The 17,497-nt window shown below is 47.6% G+C and overlaps 1 protein-coding gene across 9 annotated transcripts in view; it reads right to left on the bottom strand.

The window, feature by feature from the left end:
• Window positions 1–17,484, bottom strand: part of UIMC1 (ubiquitin interaction motif containing 1) — a 39,824-nt gene extending 22,340 nt beyond the window's left edge. For 2 of the 9 annotated variants that reach the window (XM_066196939.1, XM_066196945.1), the window contains exons 1-3: window positions 17,242–17,482; window positions 12,831–12,988; window positions 4,761–4,848 (exon numbers count right to left, since the gene is read on the bottom strand). In XM_066196939.1, coding sequence (XP_066053036.1) covers window positions 4,761–4,848; window positions 12,831–12,980 — 238 coding nt within the window. In that variant the 5' untranslated portion in view covers window positions 12,981–12,988; window positions 17,242–17,482. Of the gene's footprint in view, window positions 1–4,760; window positions 4,849–12,830; window positions 13,412–17,241 lie in introns of those variants that run through there. The other 7 variants (XM_066196944.1, XM_066196947.1, XM_066196941.1 and 4 more) reach the window with 6 other exon arrangements.
• Window positions 17,485–17,497: the final 13 nt, after the last annotated feature.

Here is a 17,497-nt window from a genome sequence, read left to right on the forward strand (position 1 = left end):
TTATTTGCCATCAAACAACACACACTGCAGCTGCTGAATGCATGTTCAAGTAGAGAGGAAAAGGACAGATTTCTCAAGTGGGTTCATTTTTGTATCTGAGAGGCTCAGCAGCAAGGTAGGATAAACAACGTATCTTCTTTAAGACACTTTTTTTACTAACTGAGTAGCACACCTCATTGTCTTCTGACACAGATACCTGCAATACCACAGGAGACCTACCAAAGAGAAAAAGAGCTACATGTTGTTCACCCCGAGCTGCAGGTGGAAAGCTCTGTGGAGGATAATGTTACTTGCTTGATGGTATTATAGAGGATATTTCACATGCATACATCCCCCTTCTGCTCACATCACCACTCCACTGCATCACTAAGTCAGTCATGCATGGGAAACAGGTTTCCTACAGTTGTAACTGCTATTTCAGCAGAAAATTTATTCCAGAAATATTCCTTGCTCCAATCAAACCAGAAGTCTAGACTGACTATGTAGAAACAAAGCAGTTAGTTACTTTGGAAAACACTTATTTACTCAGATTCAATCCAACACTTTCAGTCTGCTTAAAATATACAATGCCTGCAGAATGGAGTGCAGCCTGAAAAACAACTCAACAGCACTCTCAGGAGCTGAAAAATACATCTTCTCACTCGAAACAAATTGACAGATTTCCTTCAGAACCCGCTGCCTCCTCCAGGCAGAATCCTGCACACGCCATCTCATGCATGAACCAAAGGCTCGCGCTCTCTGACGGGCTACAACATCTTTAAGACATGCCATTTGAGCAGGGAGGCCGCCCAAGCACAAAACATGCCTTCGCTGCTGCCAGCTCCAGAGACAGGCGTTTCCCTGGATAAAGATGTATTCACAAGTTGCAGGCTCCCATTTTCTATCCCATCCTCTCCCCACCAGCTGCCACCCAAACACGGCAGTGCAGCCGTGCTCTGGCCATACTGCAGCCTGTCCATGACAGCACTGCTGCAACCAGGAGCATCCATGGAGCAGAGCTTCGCTCTGCCCTTCCCCCAGCTCATGGATGATGGAAGCCTCGTGCTCCCCCACCCAAGCAGGATCTGAAGCATTTTTGGACTGATTACCTTCAGATTCCTTTATGTGTCCTACTAAAACAGCACTTAGCTTCAGGTTGTTGGTTTGGGTCAGGGTGGGGGTGGGGGGGTAATTCCTTTGAAAATTAAGAAAGAGGTTGAAGGGAAAGCAGACTGCAGCGCTCTCAGGGCTCGTGGGGATCTTTTGTCCTTGGACAAAGTCACTCTATGATGTTACAGCCAGGAGGGACCAGGGCAAAAAAAACCAAAAACATCCTTTAATGGAAAGCACAGTCCAGTGTCTGGAGAAAGCTCCCAGCCCCAAGAACAGCAGCATTAAACAGCATATCACAGAGTCAATTAGCTTGGAAAACACCTCTGAGATTGAGTCCAACCTTTGACCAACCACCACTGCGTCATGCAGACCACAGACCACATCCACTGCTAGTACACTCCTTTCTTTTTCCATAATACCAAACACCTTCCAAGCATCCGGAAAGTGTGTGCTGATTTGTTTTCCTGCCCAAACCATCACAGCAATCAGGCCAGATCCTGCAAACTCAGACATGTGCAGGAAAACTGGTGCACATGATCGGCACCCTGCAACACACGACTTTCCACGTGCTTTAACAGGGGCCTGAGTGTTTGCCAGTTCAGGCTATCAACATCCATGAAGCTTAATAAAAAGAAACATTTTTTGGCGAGTTACTGCTGTACATTTTGTTTTCTTCTCCCTCCCTGGCACAGCAATTTCCCCTCTGGGGACAGGGAATGTGCCAGACAAATGCTGCCTCTGGCAAAGAAACCAGTGACAAACAAGATGCACTTAGTGCACGTTCCAGTTGAGTAGGTGCTCTGGAGATGGGGAAAACTCGAGTTTAAATCCACCTGGCATTACTGTGGGGAGAGCAAAGAACAGCACTGCTCATGACTTCCAGCAGACCTGACCTGCTTTAAGTGGAGCTGACGGTATTTCATGCTCCAGGACTGATCACTTCTCAGCACCGTGTGTTTTATTAAACTTGATGCTGATTGCAGCCGTCATAATTTATGATAATTAGAAACCCAGACTGCTGCGTTAGCCCCCGACCACTGTGTGCAAACAGAGCTGGGGAGAGAGCTCAGAGTGTGTGGAGGAGGCTCCATAGATCCCGGGGGAAACGACCCTCCTCCATCTGGACCGATGCTCGGCTCACACTCATCACTCGCCTGCCTTGCAGAGCTCATTCCCAGGGGGAAGCACCGGCACGGGGAACTCTGCATCTCACACTCCAAAATCCTCTCCAAAGTCACATGTCCATCCCAACGCGGCAGGAAATCCCAGCACCTCTCTGGGGACCAGGGCATCCAAGAGACCCGCAGATGGGAAGGAGGGGTCAGAGAGAAACAGCCCTAAACAAATTAAACCATTTCAGAGCCTTTTAAAATGCTAATACGACAATTTGCAAAGCGATTTATGTTCCATTTTGACATTTGCAAAGTGAATCAGATGCAAAACCCCACTAGTTGTAGTTAAAACACTTACTAATAAGAGATTTACTCAAAAATAACAGAAATGAGGGATCTCAGTATTTTTACATATCCAAAGTGCAATTACAATAAAAACATTCAAATGTGCTTTAAAGCACCGACTTCCTCCGGAAAAAGAGAGAGAGAGACTTCTTTAGGTTTTGTATTTCCATTTATCCTGTCAGGATGAAACGTCACAGATATATTTTAGTTATGGCTTTAGGTTAAAATGAATAAAACCACAACAAAGCAAAAAAGAGAGGATACGCTCTATAACGAGTGCCTGCCAATATCCAAAATTTTCCAGTTTTGAGGAGAAAGAACTTGCTCTACCCAGAAGCACCCAATCTTTACAAAAGACCAATTTGCCTCGCAATTCAAAGAATTTATTTAAAGACACTGGGAAAAATAATTACTACTTCAAATCTTAATTTGCCTAAAAGCAAACACCAAAAGTCTAATTATAGCTTCCCACAAATGAGAACAGCCCCACCATCACACGTGCTTAAATAAGCCCCTGCTCTCTGACCGTGCGGTGACAGGCACCCCCAGACTCAGACGAGCACAGTAAGCAACAAAAAAGGCAGCTTTTGCCCCAGGAAAAGAAAAACTATTATCAATAATTTCCACTTCCAGAAACACAGCAGACAGAACTCTTCCGTTATACAACATCTGGAGAGCCGGCCCTGTCTCCTGTGGATTTTCTGGAGCAAACTGAACACCTTTTGCACAGCACCAGCTCCTGAAATCCTACATGTTCAATGATGCAACGAGGATATCCAACTTCAGCAGATCCCTGCTCTTAGCAGCATATGCTTGGTCACATTTTACTGGCATCTCCAAGGGGGGTTTCAGCTTTAATTTGCTGTTCTGTTTCCTTTGGGAGAAAAAGAAGAATAAGAAAAAGAACTCTTTCCCCCTCTCTGACTTTGCTATCTTACTTGTTCAACACAGACATGCACAGTGGGCTGCAGCTTCCACAAAGAGCTGGGCTGTTCTGTGCTATGGCCTTAGGCCTCTATTAAAAACAATTTAATTCACACAAGCCCTGTGAGGACTGACAAGCCCAACTGCTGCTGCTTGCAGAGCACTGGCGTGCTCCATTTTGTTCAATGATTGCTTTGGGTTTTTCAGGAGGCAACATCTCTCCCATTTTAAAGCGTCCTGAACTTTACGTGCTGGATAGAGCACGGCCTCACAGAGCACAGGAACACGAGTGGGGATGCTCTGGGACATGGCTGCTGTAACACGTGGGGCTGTAGAGGGAGCAGAGGTACACTGGCCATGCTCAGTGGGCCCTTCTGCCTGTACATCAGAATAAGAGCAGGAACATCCCAGCCTTTAGCATCTGTTCAGAGATTTATTGTCTATGAATGCATTTAATCCCTTATTAAAGCTGTTGTTACCGACCTCTCCACAACCTCCTGTGACACAAACTTTCAGGAGTTCACCCCATGCTGTGTGAAGCATTACTGTCCTTCACCCATTTTAAACCTGTCTATTTCTTGCTATTTCCACTGATACACCCCAGGAGCTGGTAAACAACAGCTCTGTGCTCAGCTGAGGCACTGCCTTCCTGATGGGAACTTTGATCCCACCGTTCTCTCCTAACAAAGCAGCCCCAAGCCTTCCAGCCTCTCCTCACCAGGCAGCTGTTCCACACCTTCATGACTTGGGCTGCCCTTCTCTGGATGTACCACTGTGTCCTTGATATGCAGAGGCCAGAACTGCACACAGTGCTGTGACAAGGGCGCACCAATACTTTATGTAACAGCAAAATGACATCAACCAAATCCCTGGCTCTTAACACCCTTCCTCATGATGCCCAACATTGCTGGTGCTCTGGCTGCCCCCACACTGTGAGCTGATGATTTCAGAGAACTGTCAGCTGCGACTCAGATCCTTCCTGAGCGGCAGCTGTCGGGTCAGAGCACTGTGATGTCTCAGGGACAGACAGGAGCAGAGGGGCCCGGACAGGAAAGCAGTTTGTGACTGACGGCGCTTTCAGATCAGCCTCAGACAGTTTTGAACCCAGTGAGGTACCAACATCCTCACACACTTATTTTGGAAGTGCAAAATTTAGCCCTGTGAAGGGTCTTTTCTGCATCCCCAGGCATGTCACATGCTATTTCTGCAAGGGAAATAATCTCTAACACAAACAGCAGAAGCTGCTCAGCACCAGACAACTTCCCCAGCCCCACAATCGAGACCTACGTGCAATTTTTCTTTTAGCAGCAAACTTCGTTCGATCTGGCTGCTTTGTTCTCTTCTTTTGCAATCCACTCTCTTCCTTTGACTCCTGCTGCAATGGGAAAGAACATGGTGAGTGCACGCAATATGTAAGAAATACTACCAGTCCCCTCCCCCCAACTGCTCAGACACAAACACTGGTACAAGAACAAGCATCTATTTGTGTGAAATTTGAATTTCAAACGTAATTCAAATACATTCTGTAACTATTAAAAGCTGTGTGATAAGCCTAACGAGCAAAAAGAGTTACAGACTGACATAAACAGAGAAGTAGGAGAGACAATAGACTTCATGCCAGTCACCACCATGCACTGCACCTGCTACCCATGATTTTAGAGAGAATTTGTTGGCCTTGCTAAAGCATTGATATTTCTAAGCACTCAAAACAGAAAAACAGAACCTTTTTATAACTGAGCATCAGACACCTGTAAGCCAGGACTGTTTCCTGCCATGCAGCTTCTAGTACAATGCCCAGGCAATATCAGGTGATCAAAACTAGAATCCCTAGCCATTTTTGGAGAACCACATCAATGCACCCCGAGGGCAGGAGGGCCAGCTGTATTTTCTCCTCACGCTATTCTCTCATCGTATTCATAGAATCAAAGAATGGTTTGAATTGGAAGAGACTTTAAAGATCATCTCATTTCAACTCTCTGCCATGGGCAAGGACACTTTCCACTAGACCAGGGTGCTCAGCGTCCCATTCAACCTGGCCTTGAACACTTTGAGGGGCATCCACAGCTTCTCTGGGTAGTATTGCCACAAGTATTTCATTTTTTAAACTTGAACACTTCAGAAACTTGTTGTCTCGAGGCTCCCTGGAACAATACTCCCACGAACAACTTCAATGTGTGCTGCTTTAAGCACAAGGACTGCAGCACAAATGGGCACAGGCTTAAATGACACAAATTTCTGCAAGTTGCTGTCCTAACAGCTTAGGAGAAGGCACACGCATTACCCAAGGCTGGTACTGGACCCCTTCCAATTTGTCTCTCTAAATCAGGTAGGATTAGAATCAAATCCAGTGTTTCAGGCAGAGACCCACGCCTGGCCAGGATGGGCTTTGCACAGCTCCCTCTGCAGCTACGTTGAGTTTTGCTGCCATCCACACATCGACTACATGCTTGTGCCTCATTCCACCTCGTGTGCCAAGAGGAGGGTTCAAGGAGGGGCACATGACTTGTGCTACTTTAACACAAACAGATACATTGATTATTTTCAAGTGTCATCCATTTCTTTTGTCCTTTGCTCATGTTCTGAACCCGTGAAGTCCTTCAGACTGCACCTCTGTGCTGAGTTTTGTTGAAGACATCTCTGGCTTTAGCGTTATCTGTAGATTTTATTAATCTATATACACCACTTGCTCCCTCTTACAGATCATTAATGAGGATGTTAAAACACACACAGACCTAATATTGATCCTCTTGGCCTCAGCTTTACATCTCCCCGAGATGAACCTCTCCTTTGTTCATCAGCAGCTCTTACTGACAGTATTTTAGCAGGATTTCAATCCAGGAATGTTGCTATCTAGACCAAATTAAATTATTTATCCAACTAAGATTGTGCAAGACACTATTAGGTGGTTTCCTGAAACCTTAATACATCACAGCTTTTACATGCCGTAATACCAACACCATTCCTCACTCCCACTGACTTACGAATCGCCTCACAACACAGCGGCAATAATGCTTGGCAAGTCCACACACACTGATGCTTGTGCCTAAGGGTTTTTTTCTGTGACTGATTCCTTCTCTTCCCCACACAGACTGGTTTAGGTACCCCCTTTCCCAGATCTGCCACTGTGTCTCCGAAGGGTCCTTCACATCCAGAGTCTCTCTTCCTAGGAGATGGATGCCAAGCTCCTGCTCAGGAGGTGAAATCCTCTCTTCCAGGGGCCTGGCATGGTGCCCATCTCCACAGTTTTCCGTAAGCCATGGGATCTCCCACCCCAAACTGCCCTGTCTTGGTCTGCAGCAACAGCTCCATGCTGACCTCGTGGGCTGCTCACACCTCAGGGCATGGGGAACTGTCCATGGGATCACACCAGGATTGAACTAGGATTATATGCTGGAGGAGGTTCAGCACCAGCTCTCCTGCCCTCCCCTAAAACCCTGTCTAACAATGCTAAACCCAACTCAGCTTAAAACAGGGGCAATTTAATCCTGACAGGCTCTGTAAATCCCCAGCTCTTCTCTCTAGGCATCAATCTTCCCCTCATCACTCCCGCACTTGCTGGAAGGTCAACCCTGACACTCTCATCTGCAGCACTCTTCCAGGGCACGGATGTGATTTATGAGCACACCAAACTTTCCAGGGCTGTGAGTGCCTGCTCTGTGCACAGAGACACACACTTACAACACACACCATGGGACAACTCAGGGCTCAAACATCCCCAGGGCTTCCAAAGGGAACAGAGTGCCCGGCACTGGGCACGCTGCCCGGCTCCATGGCACAGCCAAGTACGTGCCTCGGTTCCCCGCACTGGTCCTGAAGAATCTCAACATTTACATCAGTGGCAGGAGCAAAATTATTGCAGGACACGTGTTGTACGAACCTCATACATTCAAGAAAGATGTTTAAATTGCTCAGCAGCGTTCTACTGAACGGCCATGGTAGAGTGAACCGCTGAAGCAAATCCAATTAATCCTGATGGGCCAAAATATATACACACATCTCAATTCCAAGAATTCTTAAATCTCCTTTATTTTTAAACCCAGAAAATAAAACATACCTTTTAATTAGGATTTATGGCTGTTTGTACCTCTGCTGGGAGACAGCCCCACAGGCCCCAGAGTGCTCTGCATAAATGCAGGCATGGATGGTAGAAACAGAAGGGGCCAAGAAAATTCAGAGAAGACAACAGGGCTTGCTCTTCCTGACCCAACCTTTTAATGCTCATCTATCTACAAGGATAATAGGAACTCAAGGGGCCATTCAACCAACTGCCTTTCTAATAAGATCACTAGTCCAAAAATAATCTTAATCAATTAAAATATTCCCAAACTGCAGCCAATACTCTTAGTTACAAGGTCATCTCCAACACACATCTTCCAAGGGAAACTAATTATTATAGCGGAGGCGAGGTAGGAACTGCGCACCTCTGCTCAGTGCCAGCCTGGAGAGCATCCCTCCTCCTTTGCTGTCAATTCAAGGCATAACAGCCAGAAGGAACCCAAATTCTCTTCCTGTGTCAGGCTCTGCACTTTAATTTATGATGCTCTCTTATGAGCAATTTCACTGTCAGCATTGTACACAGATGAAGAAATAGACAGGTTTCCAAAGTTCCTTACACATTTAGTGGAAGGCAGCCACTATTCTTCTTCCTTGTTTTTGTAACCTGCTTGGTTTCACTAGACAGCAGGAAATCAAATTCCCATTTTAAAAATGCTTTAGCACATACTTAAGAGAAGCTGACTCTGCCAGCAGAAACAGATACAGCTCCAGTCATTTCTAAAAGCCCATAAATGGAAGCCAGTAGCCAGCATCCCACATCCTGCTCCCTCGAATCCACATGATAAACCACAGAAATCAGCTTCTACTGACTCAGGGAAGAAAAGGCTACAGCAGAATATCTCCACCCCTAACAGTGCAGACTGCAAAGTCAAAAGGTCTGGGTAATTTTACAGCTCAACAGCAGTTGGGACCATCTAACAATAGGGCATAGCCAAACACCACACATCCTGCATGGGAAATATGCAGATGAAAACCAGACTAATTTATTTTTAAAAGCCAATTAGATGTTGGAATAGCCATGTTTGGCTCTTGCCAAGGCTGCTGCTGAAATTAATATCACACCCTACTTTATTAGTATCCGACTTCAGTTCAGAATCTGTTTCAGCTTTGCTCTTTCAGCTCATTAGAACAAACCTGCTGGAAGTGGAGATGAACAACAAGCCACAACAGGGCTCATGCCAGGATGTGCAGTTCCTGACGCAGGGAGAGAGGACTCCATAGGAAAAAGGGCTTTTACTGGGCTGCGAGGAGCCTGGATTCAGATCAATCTGATTTTCAACAAGTGAGCTCAGCAGAGCCATGAAGCCTCCTCCAGAAACAACTCACATTGCATTCTCCTCTGGGAGATGGAGGCACTGGGTCCCTGGGCACCAGCAGAGCCCATGGAGACAGCAGGGCACTGCAGCAATTCTCCCGTGTGGCTCTGCTCTGCTTGGATGGTCAGTGGTGTGAGGTGGCATCCTGGGATTAAGTTATTTTTATTCCTAGTAGCTGGTGCAGTGCTGTGTTTTGGATTTAGTACAGGAATAATGTTGATGGCACACCAATGGCTTAGTTGGCGCCAAGCAGTGCTTACTCTAAATCAAGGACTTTTCAGTTTCCTGTGCTCTGACAGTGAGCAGGTGCACAAGGGGCTGGGGGAACTGGGCAAAGGGATATTCCACACCACAGCATCCCATGCCCAGTGTACAAGCAGGGAGGAATTGCCTGGGAGACACTGATTGCTGCTCAGGGACTGGATGGGCATCGGTGAGTGGGTGGTGAGCAACTGGATTGTGGCACTGGTTTCTCCTGGGTTTTCCTCATAGGAAAGGTTTGGGTTGGAAGGGACCTTAAAGATCACCTCATTCCAACCCTCCTGTCCTAGGCACTTCCCACAAGACCGGGTTGCTCATTGCCTGCTTGGAACACTGCCAGGGATGAGGCATCCACAGCCTCTCTGGGTATCCTGTTCTAGTGCCTCACAACCCTCACAGTAAAGAATTTCTCCCATATATCTAACCTAAATTTCTCCCCTTTCAGTTTGAACCCATTCCTCCTTGTCCTTTCACCACAGTTCCTGACAAAAAGCAGCTCCTCTCTCTCTCCTTTTCATTACAATTATTCTTGATATTATCATTAGGATTATTAATAGTATTATTATATTTTATCTTGTTTCAATTATTAAGCTGTTCTTATCTCAACCCACGAGATTTACTTTTTTCCCCCCCATGATTCTCCTCCTCACCATGGGGTGGGAGTGAGCAAGCAGCTGCCTGGTACTTAGCTGCTGGATAGGATTCAACTATGACAGGTGGGCACTGCCATGCTGGCTGTGACATTTCCAGTGCCATCTTCTCCATAGCAAGATGTCCCTCTGGCCATGCCTGGTCCTGAGGTGAGTGTCCACTGTCACAGCTGATGGAAACAGAACAGGGCAGTGGCTGGGTATCCCAGTCAATGCCTAAACACACCTCCCTCTGCATCACAGCCAAAAACTGATCTGGAACACCAACACATGCTGCTAATTACCCCGCCTGTGAGTATCTCCAAACACAGGAACACTCAGGCAAAGGGATGTTCCACACTGAAGGGAAGACAGGCCGTGCAGAAATAGATGGCACCATCACCCTGGAGTCTTGTCATATGTTCCCCGAGGGCTGGCAGAGCTGATGGATCTGGCAGAAAGAGCTTGTGAGACTTGATGCCAACTTTGTAAGTGCAGGCAGGTACTCTCAAAGCTCCCAAAGGATCTATCCAAGCAAAATATTCTTCCAAAAGGTCCCAGACCAGATCAGCAGCATTTGAGGATCAGTTGCACTAAAGGCTGCAGATCAGTCTAACAGGTCAGCACAACTTTTGGGCTGTGCTCAGAGTACATGCTTGGCCAGGCCCTGTGCTGAGGAACAAACATCTTGAAGACATGGCTTCAGGGGTCAAACCAACAGTCCAATGCAAGCAGGAGGTGCAGAAGACCAGGAATTGTCATGCTCAGAGACAGAATTGTTGGGCACTACTTGAAATATTGTGTATTTGTGAATGAACATCCATCTTCTGGCACAGGCAACCAATTCCCTGTGGGATTAAACAGCCAAGGGAGATGGGAACTACTCTACTCATTCGGCATGTCTGCATTTTCAGAGACAGTCTGCACAAAGAAGGTCATCTCCTCTGGTTTCCACAGAGCCAGAGAGACTGTTCTTATTTTGTCTGACCCTTTCCAAAAAAAGATAAGTGTTCCCCGAATCCAGGCTTATATATAGCAGAGATCAGAAAGCCTCACATCCAGAAAACTTTTTTCTGATGCAGCTCTGCAGATGCCACAGCATAGACATGAGCAAAGAAAGGGAACTTGGCAAAATAACATGGATGAGCTTCATAATCCAGCATGACTGAAAAATTCCTGGGAGAGGCAGTCTGCCAAAGATCATCAAAAGTGAGAAGCTGGAGGCTTTCCAGGTGCAGCTGCTACAAGATCTGCTGGTCTGGAAGCAGAACTAGGGACTTGTTCTATAGATACCTGCCAAGAGACTGCCAAGGAAGAAAGCCATCGAATCAATGATGCCCAAATTGTCCTTGTAGCTTTTGATTCATAAGGAACCATGTCCTAACAGATGCAAGATTAATTGAGAATGTATTGTTCTCTAAAATTGCTATTGATCTGAGCTTCCCACACCTTTTCTTGAACACACAACAAGGTCTTACCAGTGCAAGAACAACAGTTACAACATTCAAAATTGAAATTCAGCTTGATGTACACAGAAGAGCTGAGACAGTTACAGAAGGCAGACAGTTATTTTTTTGAGATCCCAAGTAAATCAGTTTTGCGTTTGATTTTGCAGAAAACAACACGACAAGAGACTGTGGCACTGGATCTGGAAGCTGATGACTCACAGAAAGAGACTGAAGTGAATAAATCCACTCATTCAACTGACTGAACTGTTGTCACTTAAACAGAACCTAATTGGCTCTTTAACGGCCTCTCTGAGCATATCCTTTTCTGTAATATGACCGATTATGCCATCGGAATTTATTGTTTATAGACAAACTTACAGAACAGTGAGGGAGCCTAACCTTTTTATAGATGTGTTTTAAGAGACGTTTGTTTCCTCTTCTTCAGATACGTGCACATTGAGATGAATAATTGCAGACAATAACAGGTCCTGATCTTTTATGTACTGCAGCAGCTCTTATAGCTGCTGATTTCTTTTTTCCTTATAGGTTTCACAATAAAGGCCAGTGATGCAGCAGACATCTGAAGTTAACTTAGCATATTGCAGAGCTAAGGGTTTAACCCCACTGAACTATTACTGCCATATGTTCCATTTCTTTCAGGGAATTTCCCAATGGGAAAGAACTCAGACAATGTGAAGAAAAAACATCCAATATCGTTTGCCCTACAGCTTCTTACTGTTTATTTCTAGTGATTTTCCCCTCCTCACATGATAATCGCCTTATTGGAGAGCAGCACACTGCAGATGTGTGAGCAAAAGGGACCTGATTTAAGATCTACAGCTTGAGACTGAACTGAAATGCTTTTGAAAATGGTGGAATTACAAAAAGCAGCTTAGGATCCCCAATCACCAGCAAGACAGAGCAAAGCCTTAAGAGTCACACATAAAAAACCTGATTGTAATAATTTCCTCTCATGTACCTCACTCAGTCAGGGACAGGTTCTGAGGGCTCTGGGTTTCCCCCAGGCAGGAATTCCCGTGCTCATCCCATCGCCCGTGTAACCAACACAGACATTTCAATCTTGAAGGTAGTGCTGATGTGCGTAAGCCGACGCTGGGGATCAGGGATCTGAGCCTTGATGCCTTAGCCAGGCACTCCCACACCACATTCACCTTTACATCCTTTGGAGCTGGGTTACAAACTCAGGCTCCTGTAATTCAGAATCAGTTTACCAGACACTGCCTGTCTCTGAGCTACTCACAAGCCTGAGTTGTGAATCATTTTCTTATCTATTTGCACATAATACAGAATCATGTTGCTAAGGTTTAGCTGGAAATCAATCAAATAAAAATTATGAAAAAAAAGATTTGTAAAGGGATTGAGGAAAGGTTACTTTTAAATTACGTTTCAGATTCAGTTCTGAGAGGATTTGGTTATCAAATCCCAGACTCATAACTCACCCTCACGAAGCACACCATTCATTTCCTAGTCAAATAGGATTTGATTCATCTCATATGTAAGAAAAGGAATGGTACAAGACCCTCTGTGCAAAGCCTGACCCCAGCACGACAGCGAGGGCTGCCCTGGCACTGTCCTGCAGCAGCAGGGCCCAGCACAGGCTCTGGGTAGCCCAAAGCCATCACTGACCTCTCCATCGCTGTCAGATATAACAATAAAAGCATCCACAAAACTGCGCTTCTTCTTGGCATTGGCTGGGTTCCTCTTCTCCTCCTCCTCTTCCTCCTCATCCTGACCCCGAGACTCCAGGCCCTCTGCAGGCTTCTTCCTCCTCGGCATTCTTCACTCTGAAACAGAGGGAAAGAGTAAAAGCCATTTGTTTCCTTCTGATTTAGATTTCCCCTAACACTCTTTTTTTTTTTTTTTTTGCTATTTTTAGGCAAAAGACCCCAGGCACTGAAACCTTATTACAAAGCGTGGTGGATTTAGTGTTACTGGGAGCCACATGCACCAGTCACCACTCATCTAGTTAAGAACACTTTATTACAGCTGATTGCTGAAAAGGGGTTTCAGGGGAACAGCAACACAGGCCAAAGCCACTCTGAATGCCTCGTTCCAAAGCAATGAGGCTTTCCTCTAAAAGCCCATCAGCAAACTCCTCCACAGCATCACTTCACAGTGGGTCTCCCAGTTTCCAACACAACCTCCCCTCCTCAGTCCCGCACCTTGACCAAAACAAACTGGGCTGTGGCAGGGGGTCAAGCTGACATTTGCACACCCCAGCACAGCCACCACAGCACAGCCCTTTGTCAGCTTTCGTATTCGACAAAACCAGGGAGAAAGGCATTGTTCATTCAAGGATACTGTCCTGCCGTCTGCACAGCTCAGTGCATGGCTGCTCCAGCACTACAGACAGGGAAAACACAGGCAATGGCAGCAGGCAGGCAGGAAACAAGACAACAGGTCTATCTGGCAGTATGGATTTCTCAATGAGCAGCAGCCTCCGGAAGAACTCCATCCAGACATGCCCAAACCATCCGCATTAACGAAGGCACTTAACGAGCAGCGAGGAACCTGCTGAGTGTTATTAGTGCAAACCTGAGTGCACGGAACAATTGAGGGCAGGTGCCCACACAATGCAAACTGGTACTTCAGCATCCCTCCCCTTGGCAGCCCACAGACTGATGGAGCGGGAAACACAGCAAGCATTAGCTGCCTGGATCCAAAAGAGCTCAGAGGAGAGGACTGGGAAGAGATCTCAGGAAAGGAGAGCAGCAGGATGGCACAGAGTTAAATCACCCTTTCCTGCCTGTGCTTGCTGTTTGCCTGGTAGCTCGACAATAACATTCAGTGCTTCTTGAACTGTGATGTAAAAGAGCCTTACAAAGCAGGCTGAGCATGACCAGCTCTGCTGAAGTTCAATTAAACATGTGCAGACAGAGGTTGAACAACAAGCCCTTCGTTCCACATCAGGGAACAGCAGAGCTGGAAATGCAAGTTAAGTTGGCCAGTTCCCAGACCAGTGTCCTTCCACAGAATCACTCTGCCTTCCTTCGAGATCACTGAAATAGCTCAGACTGTGTGCCGAGATCTAAAATAAGAGTAAGAGAAGATGCAACAGAAACCCTACATCACCCAGGATAGAGCCAAACCCTTCTCTGTAACACCACAAAATTGCAAACAGACACTGCGTATAGAAACACTAAGGGAGGCCAAAATCCCCATCAGCGTCGAGAACAGCAGTGCACTGCTCCATCTACAGTCCGAGCAGCAAGGTGAGGAATAACCACGCTGCCTCGCTACGATCTGCAGCCTTCCTTCTGCAAATACATGCACACACACGCCCAGAGACAAAAGGCGATTATCCTGGTGAGTCATGACTTGCACCAAAGGTTTGCTGAGCCCTCTGAAAGCAGAATGTTGCACAAATGGGCAGTCACGGCTCCAAAGTGACTGCAAGGACCTCTGCAGTCCTCCAGTGTTTGTCTGTTTAGAAATCATAGAATGGTTTGGGTTGAAAGGGACCTTAAAGATCATTTCATTCCAAACCCCTGGCATAGGCAGGCACACCTTTCACTATACCAGGTTGCTCCAAGCCCTGTCCAACCTGGACTTGGACACCTCCAGGGATGGGGCAGCCACAGCTTTTCTGAGCAACCTGTGCCTCACCACCCTCAACGGGAAGAATTTCTTCCTAATATCTAATTTAATCCTGCTCTCTGACAGTTTGGAGCCATTAAAGGAAGGGAAAATAAAAACAAGCACTGCTTTTGGTAAAGCACTGGCTCTTGATAAACAAAGCTGTTCAGCTCCAGCTAAGCTGAACTCCAGTGTTGTTGGAATATCCTCACTATATGTTCTCCATTTTCTTATCTTTTGCTCCAAATGGTCTCTTTGCCCTCCCTGCTCAGGGAGATGAGCCGAGCCTCACACCCAGCTGCTGTGAGCTGCCACCACAAAGGGCATCCATGGTGGTGGAGAATGTTCCCTTATCTTTGGAAAACCACTCACTCATATGCTGTGAGGAGCACAGAACGACCAACACACAGGGTCACTGATGTTTTGGAGAGGCAGCCTATAAACCTTCTTACCCCCACAACTAAAGCAAGAGCAACAAACAACTGCTGTGCTGCCTCTTTTTGTTGGTTTTTTTTGTTGTTGTTGTTTTTTTTTAATCCATGTCAGTATCACCATCTCTCCTCTGACTCTGCGATACATCTTCTGCTCAGTGCTCTGTGCTAAATAAGAGATCACTGAGAAATATCAGCTGAAGTTATGATGAGTCACCTACCTTCAACATTTAAAGGAGAGAAAAGAGGAGATGTAAGAGATGTAACCACACAACTCCCACAACACTTCTGAAAATGAAGGGACTTGTGGCAAAGAGAGTCTCTGAAAACGTAACTAAGGGAACAAGACAAGTAAGAGATCACTTGTAGCTGTGCTAGTCTGAGGCTGTGAGTAGGAGAGCAGTAATAGCTTTTATTAGACAAGCTGGTGTAGCTGAGGGAAGACAACATGCATCAGAGCACAGACCTCCTCTTCAGGAAGCGAAGCTGAGCATATTTTGCTTTTAGCACTCTTGGAAAGGATAGTTGTGAGTGCCTGAGGGGAAGATACCTGCTTTCAGACCCAGAAAAAAAAAAAAAAAGGCCAGAGACTGAATTATCTAAAATTACCTTTGCAGACCAGTTTGAAGACTCATTTTGCAGTTATCCAGATTTTTTTCCAACTCTGAATTTAAGAGAATTTCTTTGTAAATGCTCTGACAGCAAAGGTGACCTCCTGACAAGGAACTCGCACATGCCACGCTCCTCCAGTCACATTTTTAGGGATATCCTTGAAGATCCCCAACTTGTGATTATTTGTCATTTTCCCTCTCATCTATCATTTTGATGAATCAGAAAGCAATTACCGACAGAATAATTCTAAATCTTGACACCGCAGCTACAGACCTGCCAAGCTGTGACAGCTTGAAAAATGCTCGAAAAAACCAAGCCAAAAAAAATGAATGACTCTCATCCCCGGATGAGTTCCTGAGTCGTTGGAGACACAGGCTGTCGCTTTGTAAACAACTCCCCCCACCTCGGGAAGCAGAGGCACGACGCTCCCCGTGCTCAGGCAGGTCAGCACTACACGCTTCCATGGAAATATCATCCCCCAGACCCTCGGCTCGACCCCGCACGCAGGGCCCAGCTGATGCTCCGTGAGCAGGACACGAGGGCTGGCAGCGCCCCGGGGAGAGAGAAATTGTTTGCAGGATTAATCCGTTTGTAGAGCTGGCTGTGCGCAGAAGGGACGCGGGCACTGCAGAGGCCACGCACGGCCGGGCGCATCCGCACAGGCTGCTGAGCTCGGGAGATGCTCCCCGCTCCAGCGCCCCCGAGTCCAGCCCGCAGCATCTCCCTCCTCCAAGGGCAGCGGAGGAAAACGTTTTCTCCCCCCGTAGATGGAGGGAAAGCGACTCAACCCCAGAAGCCACCCACGGTCCTCTCTCCCTTTCCCAGCCCGCTGCCTTCGGGCACGGAGGGAAATTAACAAGGATGGGGTCAGGGATACTCGGGGAGAAGCATGGGGGATCCCAGGCGGGATGGAGGTGAGCTCTGGGGAAGGGGATCAGCCACAGGTGGGCAAACCTAAGGGAAGAGCGTGCAGGGGCTGCGGCGAGAAAAGGGGAGGGAGCCAGGCCTGGCAAGAGGAACAGCAGAGGCCGGAGCGCCTCGATCTCAGGGGATGCGGCCAAGGCAGAGCTCCGGTTTTCGGGTCCTCTCCCGGGGACGTTCCAGAAGGAGTTACCGAGTATCCCCAGCCACAGCACCTGGCGGTGTGCCTCTCTCTCCAGGCAAGAGACAGAGGAAGAGCCATTAGAGGGGGACGGGAGGTGTCCCTTCCCGCAGGGACAGCGCTGGGGGCCGGACCCGGGCCGTCGGGGCGGGGACCGGGGGTCATACCTGGGAGAGGTCAGCCCGGGGGCAGGGGCCGGAGAATGGCCCCGGGCGAGGGAAGGGGTTTCCCTCACAGCGCCAGGAGCCCCGCGGCTCGCCTGGGGCCCACCCACCGCGGGGACAGCGGCATGCCCCGCAGGGCACAAGGTACTCACCGGGCCCGGGCCGCCCCGTTGCCCGCGGCCTCCCCGCCGGGTCTCCCGCACCGGCCCCGGTCGGCGGGTCCCGCACCCGCGCTCAAGTTGGCGGCGGAGGCCTCATTGCCCTCACCCAAGATGGCGGTGGTGGCTTCGCTGCGTCACACGTGGTCATCAGGATGCTGAAGCGAGCAACGCCATGTCCGTGGCGGGCGGGCAGCGGGCTCGGACGCCTTGCTCTAAGGTGCTGGTTGTCTCACTGTTTTCTCAGCTC

The sequence above is a fragment of the Chamaea fasciata genome, unplaced genomic scaffold (genome assembly GCF_029207755.1).
Source record: "Chamaea fasciata isolate MVZ Bird 193981 ecotype frontalis unplaced genomic scaffold, bChaFas1.0.hap1 SCAF_15, whole genome shotgun sequence".
Taxonomy (NCBI): Eukaryota; Metazoa; Chordata; class Aves; order Passeriformes; family Sylviidae; genus Chamaea; species Chamaea fasciata.